At 44.5% G+C, this 7,500-nt stretch overlaps 1 protein-coding gene across 1 annotated transcript in view; it reads right to left on the reverse strand.

The window, feature by feature from the left end:
* tns1a (tensin 1a) overlaps nt 1-7,500 on the reverse strand; it is a 129,386-nt gene that overhangs the window by 85,954 nt on the left and 35,932 nt on the right. Inside the window, exon 2 of the mRNA XM_062527664.1 lies at nt 1,880-1,994. Coding sequence (XP_062383648.1) covers nt 1,880-1,994 — 115 coding nt within the window. The remainder of the gene's footprint in view (nt 1-1,879; nt 1,995-7,500) is intronic.

Genomic DNA, 7,500 nt, shown 5'->3' on the forward strand with positions numbered 1-7,500 from the left:
CAACACAGAATGGACAGAATAGAAGCATCTACTTTATGGTCATGTTTCAGTATACTATACTAATGACGTACTTAAGTGTACATTACATCATACAATCATTTCCTGTGCATTAGTCGATTTGTACATAAGTTGCAGGGCAGCGTTTTATGCAAGTTAAAAGAAGCAAAACCATAGCAATGCCATATTAACTGCCCTCCTGTAGTAACCTCATAGCTGAACAAATTTTGCAAGATGATGTACTGTATAAGCTGCGGCTTATAGTTGGGAAATTAGGGTACTGTATATACATTAAATCCAAGTGAAGATTGTATAGTATATGTATGTTGTTGTGCATACATTATATATATACAGTAGGTTCATACCTTTAATGATTACTTTGAAGATAACGGTAAACACTACAGATTTAACTTGTTGACTAGAACGACAACACACGATGACACGATGACACACGCATACGAACACTAAAACAAGTACAACAACATGGCGAGAACTAGGATCACTGGAGATCACTTGCAAAGTGATTTTGAGAATGATAAAAACCTGCCAGTGTTAGTGAACACAAGACTCTTTATTGTTGCTCAGTTTGAACGTTCATCATTATAGTCAGGACTGTTTTGACAGTCGTAGCTCTTGATGTCCCTTCATGAGTTTATGAGTGCAGTCTGGGCCAGTCCCTCCATGTTTATTTAAGACATTATACCAGTAACACCGTGTCCTAATTGTAAGCGACTGCGCGACTGTCAGATAGTTTGTGTCCACATTGTATGCGTTAACATTCTTTAATGAACCTTTGTTACGTCGTGAAGAAGTTAATGTCAAGGCGGCGCGACGCGACTAAAATAGAAACGGACAGCGCGACAAAAGAGGGTTCAAGAAGTCGCGTAGCAAAGCAACTTGTCGCGTTCGGTCGCATCACATTCAATCAGGACATTCCAATTGAAAATACAGGGATGGAATTGATTTTGTCGCACGCATTCGGTCGTGTCGCTTGCAGTTAGGACACGGTGTAAGAGACGTCTTCTTATGATAAACATGACTGTAAATACTGTCGCCATGACGCTGCATATGAGTCCTCGGTTCTCTCTCTTTATAAAGAAAAGTCACATTTAAACACAGTTTTTACTGAAAATATAACATTATGGATTATAATAAAATCCATAAAAAATGCAGACTTTAGACAACGCATAGCGAGAGGAGCAGGCCGAGAGTGTTTTATCTGAAAGGTGTGCCTTTAAGTCGCGTGTAAAGCTGCTGACTGGCCGGATGAGGAGATAAGAGCTGGGGCCGGGAGCTGTCCACCGGCCATATGGTCCTGAAGTGATCTAATCGCACTGATAGCGCACGGAGCCGACCGAGGCGAGCGAGCGAGCCTCACGAACGGCCATGCCACGAGGCCACTGTGACTCAGCATCTATCCGATTGCGTCCCTCTCAATAAGGTTAACAGAATTATGGCCACCGGCAAAATGACGCACTGTATTATGACCTTTCTTTCTTTTTTTTTGCTAAACCAATTCCAGGGACACCAGGATTTTCAACTTGACCCAACCAGCATTCAATTATGAGGAGGCACTGCCACAGCAGTTACGTGAAGACACAAAACAGCACAGCCCAGCAACCATGGATGCAAAAACAAACATTAGAGTCCATCGTCATTCCGCACTAATCGTAGTCCAATTATCTAAACATCCATGTGGAGCATTTCCAAATTGCAATGTGTCTACCCTGAGTACCTCTCTTCCCAAAATACAGCCATGCCCTCACAACACACTTGGCATGTGTGTGTGTAGGTGGTTGTGCGTGTGTGTGTGTGTGTGTGTGTGTGTGTGTGTGTGTGTGTGTGTGTGTGTGTGTGTTTGTCTGGCACGTCCGAGACTGACCTTTGCAGACCAGGCCTTCCTTGGTGACAGCCTGCTTGCATACTGCACAACACTTGGCTTTCTTGAATGCCTTCACACGGAAGGTATGGGAGTGGACCCCTTCAAACTCATCTGGCTGTGGAGGACAAAGCAAGAGAGAGAGAGAGAAAGAGAGAGAGAGAAAGAGAAGAATAAAAGTGACAGAAAGAAAGAAAGACAGAAAATATTTGTTAGCCCGGAATAAAGTCATATATTATAACACTTGCTAGTAAGCCTACAGGCAAGGCAAGGCAAGTTTATTTGTATGGTATTTCACACACACAGAGGCAATGTAATGGTATTCACATTTATAAAGGCAAAGAAACAGATGAAGACATAGAGGCCTACAGGCCGACTTTCGCAGGCATCCCTCAAGAGCGCACTCTGACTTGATGCTTGTGAAATGAGCACACATTGGCATGGTCAATGTCCAATCAACACCCAATCAATCCCCTTCCCCTGGATGTTCCGCCTCCACTAGCGCAGCTCCCAGCCTCATGATGCAGGCCTCGGGTCAGAAAACACAGTTTGAGTTGCACCAATAGGAGATGGTCTTGTGATGAGGGGGCCATATGAGCTTTGGGCAGTGTATGAAATAGAGGAGAATGAGAGGAGGGTGGGATGCTTAGCAACCACGTAGAGCGTATGATGTAGAACACAAGTAAAGAGGGTTTTAATTTCCCAGAAAGCCAAAGCAAAGACTGTACAGTATAGACAAGGCCCCCCCACTCGGTGGCCATTTTGGCAGCTATTTTCCCATTTAAATGAATAAGGAAGCATAGGTAACAGTTACTTATATCAAAGGAAGGAACAGGATATGTGTTAACAACTGCCATATTGGTGTTTAATAAGGAAGCATAAGTAACAGTTACTTATATCAAAGGAAAGAACAGGATATGTGTTAACAACTGCCATGTAGGTGTTACGGACTAACCCCATGCAAATCCCAGAGGATTTTTTGAGTGCTGTGTCATTAGAAACTCTCTGGCCAATAAGAGGTAAGTGATAGATGTCAGTCAACATCATGGGCCACTCCCGAACTTAACACCATGAAAAACAACGGACAGAGTCAAAAGTAAAGCCATCTGACAGAACTTTAAAGAATATCAAAAAAATAAATGTCAGTGCATCTGAATTGACTTTCTGTTTACTACAGTACATATGCACTGGCTGCAAAGAGCACTCATTGTGCATAGACTGGCTCCAATTTTCCAACATGGCTAACCATAACTTCAGCTTCATGTCGTCAGGGCGTATGTACAGTATATACGTGCATGATGCAGTCCATGTATTTTACAGTCCCTAGTTCACACGGTTAGTTTTGGAACACACGCCGTGAAAAAACTGGAGAGGAGAGTGTTTATGGGATGTGTGACAGATTGGCACGTGTAATGGAGAAAGACTTGTACGACAACAAGCTGTTTCCCATTTCCTTGTTAGCGTGAGGAGCAGGAAGTCTCGCCTGGCCTCTGGGGTGCGTGCGCTTACGAGAGACCTGCAGTGAGGGGCGCACGTGGGAAGGCGTTAGCGGCGCGAAACAGGGATATGACGCTCTCGCTCTCTCTCAGATCAATCAATCACAACAAACATAAACATACAAAAAACTAAACATCACATCTACGTGCACACACACACACACACACAGTACGTGTACTGTAAGCCCGCACATACAAAAACAAACACATACACACAGAAACACACACACACGTACTGTACATTTACACACGCACAGACACACACACAGACACACACACAGAGAGAAAGAGAGTACACCAGAGAACACAATCGCTTTGAAGATCCCTCATTAGGTGACTAATTAAGTCTGATGAGGGGAGCAGTCGTCTCCGTGCTGCCAGGGGGCCACATCATGAACCCAGCCTTTGTGTGCCGACCCGCACCGTCCACGCACACGCCACACACTACACTCACCCTCTCAGTCTCCACTCTACACAGGAGCGGCCTGTTTAGCTGTTGCCCTGTAGCAACAACAACCTGCTCCAACTACTAGTAGAGAAACCGGCACTTTTCAAAGTTCAGAGTTCCTGAAAAGACAACAGTTTCCAGATGGTTCTACTCAGTTGCTGTGAGGTGGTGGTGGTGGCCCCCTGCTACACATGAACACCTGTAGCTCACTACAGTGGTTCAGAATGCTGACAACAACACAAAAGGTCATGGATCTGATCCCCAGACAGAACGCATACTGTACTGATGAGAAATGGATATCTGATACCTTAAAATAGTTTTTTTTTTCCTGTCATAGGGTCACAAATAACAAAGAAGATTGTTTTGCAATAATTGATGGGCATTGCAGAGTAAAAGCACTCTGTTAAAAATGCTGAATATGTTCTGATATTCCACTTATTGTAATGAAGGATCTCAACTTAATCATAATTCAGGGGTTGGCAGCAGACACTACAAAGTCTTTATCAAGGTGGTACAAACGCACAGAGCCTGACACAAGTTCCCTTTGCAGATGGAACAAGCAGATGTTGGTCAGTGCTAATGCCAAAGAGGAGATTTGTGTTTGCCTAGTTGCAATTAAGGCGTTATGCAAATGACACTGGCTGCCGTTTTCCTGATGTCTGCATTTGCTTAATGATCCATGAATTCCACTGCGCTTTTTTGTTGCGCACCAGCTCAAAGAACATACAGCCAAGGGCAACCTACACGATGAGGAGTGCGCTATACGTGACATGGTGCCATTTAAAACTACCATTTCTATGTTATTCATACTAGGCAATGTGTATATTGGTTTTTATTTCTGTTGTGTTAAGGACAGGACATTTCATGGCTCTGTAAGTTATGTGAATAGCTGCACATCCAGGGTATTTATTTGTGTTTATGTGTTACAGTATGTGTGTGTGTGTGTGTATGTATGTATATTATGAATTGTGTGTGCATATATATGTATACATATGTGTGTGTGTGTGTGTGTGTGTGTGTGTGTGTGTATGTGTGTGAGAGAGAGAGTGAGTGAGAGAGAGAGGCACACAGATAAATAGAGATGTGTGTATGTGTGTGTGTGTGTGTGTGTGTGTGTGTGTGTGTGTGTGTGTGTGTGTGTGTGTGTGTGTGAGTGTGTGTCGGGGTGGGGGGGTTGTACGCGTTAGTGTGTGAACATGCTTATGGGTCATCCCGACATGTGGGTCATGTTTGCTCTTTGCATCACAGCATTGCCTCGGTTCATCCTCTGTGACTCAGACAGCGACATCATTTCCTCCAAATATCTCCCCCAGCTGGGTCCCATTTAGCTGTCTAGCACGAGCGCCCGCTCAGGGCTCAGGGCCCTGTGGCTGCCAGCGCCTCGTGGTTAGTGCAGCGGCTAACGCTTGTGAATCATTTTGAAAACATTTGGGATCGTGTCGGAGAGGGTGGGAAGCACTGTGTGTGTGTGTGTGTGTGTGTGTGTGTGTGTGTGTGTGTGTGTGTGTGTGTGTGTGTGTGTGTGTGTGTGTGTGTGTGTGTGTGTGTGTGTGTGTGTGTGGGTGCGTGTGTGTGTGTGTGTGTGTGTGTGTGTGTGCGTGGGTGCCTGTGTGTGTGTGTACGTGTGTTTAGTACAGCATTATACAGTATGTTCCGTTTATGCTTGACATAACATGGCAGTTCACATGAATGGAAATACCTTCCGCAAATGGTATGGCGGGAAAAAAAATCAATACTGACTCGAGCCATTTTGGTGGTTATGGAAACCGTTAACCTCACCATCAGCATCAGCATCAGCATCAGCATACCTTCTTTCTCTCTGCATCACCTTTTCTTCTTGCCCTTCTATCTTCTATCTCTCTATCACTCCATCATCTACTCTCTATTTGTGTCTCCTTTCATATCAGTGAGGCCCTGTTCTCTGTCGTTTTCTTTTCCTCTTCATTAAGTCTCTTTTTTCCTATCTTCTCCTCTTCTCTCTGTCATTCCATGCAGTCTTTCTCTCTCACCTGCTTTTTTATCTTTCTCTCTTTCTCTGTATCACTTTGTTCACCATTTCTGCTTCTCACTGTCCCTCTTCATCAGGTCTCTGCCCCCCCCCCCCAACACACACACACACCCTCTCTCACTCCATCAATTCCTTCTCTCTACCTCTCTTTCTCTCTTCATCTCTATCCTTTTCTCTCTCTCTCTCTCTCTCCCTCGCTCGCTCGCTTCAGCCAATTCGGGCCGTGGTGGGAGAAAGTGTGTTTCTCAGCGTTTTCGCTGGCCGCTATCTCCCTAAATCTTAATGGCTTTTGTCACACTTTGACACCCCAGTTAAGCGGCCCGCCGGAGCCGGACGTGACAGGTGACCTTGACTGGGAGGAGGAGGAGGAGGAGGAGGGGGAGGAGAGAGGAGGAGGAGGAGGTGGTGGTGGTGGTGGTGGTGGGTCGCAGGGCGAGCAGCCATGATGATGAGAGATGAAAGAGAAGAGAGAGGAGAGAAAGAAAAAAAGGAGATAGACAGATACAGTAGAAAAGATGGAGGGAGAGAGAGCATGACTGAGTGGCGCAGAGGGGGAGGACAGTAAGAGAGGCAGAACAGGGAGAGGAGAGGAGAGATAGAGAAAGAGAAGAGCACTGGAAGAGAGGAGAGGGGGAAGAGAAAAGAGAGGATAGTGGAAAGACAAGACTCTCTCTCTCTCTCTCTCTCTGGAGCTGAAAAGCCCCTATACTGTATATGACAGTTAATGAAGCGCCACCAACTAGAGCCTGTGTACTGCAGACAAGACCAACAGCAGACCTCGCTGATTTAGCCTGACAGAGAGGAGGGATAGCAACACAGGGGAGAGGAGGGTTCTGTGTGTGTGTGTGTGTGTGTGTGTGTGTGTGTGCCAGACAACATCACAATGAATTTGAAACTAATGCTACAAGTTTGCTTGTAAAAACACAAATATGTAGGTGCCAAACATACAGTACCTCTGCAGTGGGCCTACTGATGCCAAACTGTCAAAGACGATACACAGTGCACAATGGGTTTGCATGTTCCCACATTTGAGACTTACCACAGTCCCAATAGGCCTCAACAGGCTTCCTTAAAATGCCCATAAAAGGGCAGTGGAAGTTTGGTATCAAAAGTCTATTTTTATTTGGGACCAAAACAACTAGTCCTAATTGTTTATTCTTGGAGCTTTGAGTAAGACATGTTGTATCTACAGCAAATGGCTAAATAACATCGGCATAAAAAAACACACATGCATAAAACCTTGGTCTGATTATCAGACAAGACTGAGTTGGCATTGTGGACATATCAAAATAAGGAGGATTCACTTAATTGAAAGTAGAATGTACTTTACATGGGATTTAGTTGCATTGACACACAGCTCTTGTGTCAGGTCAGATCATACTGCTCAATGTGACTAACCAAAGCCCTAATTCACTATCTCCTACAGTTTTCATATGATTATGGTTATGGTCATGGCATTTGACACACACTTTTGTCCAAAGGGATTTACGTATCAACATAAAGAAACATAAACATACAAACTATAACTCTGTAAGAGAATTAATTCATTACAGATGAGTCTTGGAGAACTTGAAGCAACTGTCAAAAGAGCGCAGACCACCAAACAACTTATTCTACCAATTACGACACAAGCTCATATCCAGTTGTCTATGGAATGAAAAACATTGCATAT

Source organism: Sardina pilchardus, chromosome 23 (assembly GCF_963854185.1).
Source record: "Sardina pilchardus chromosome 23, fSarPil1.1, whole genome shotgun sequence".
NCBI lineage: Eukaryota > Metazoa > Chordata > Actinopteri > Clupeiformes > Clupeidae > Sardina > Sardina pilchardus.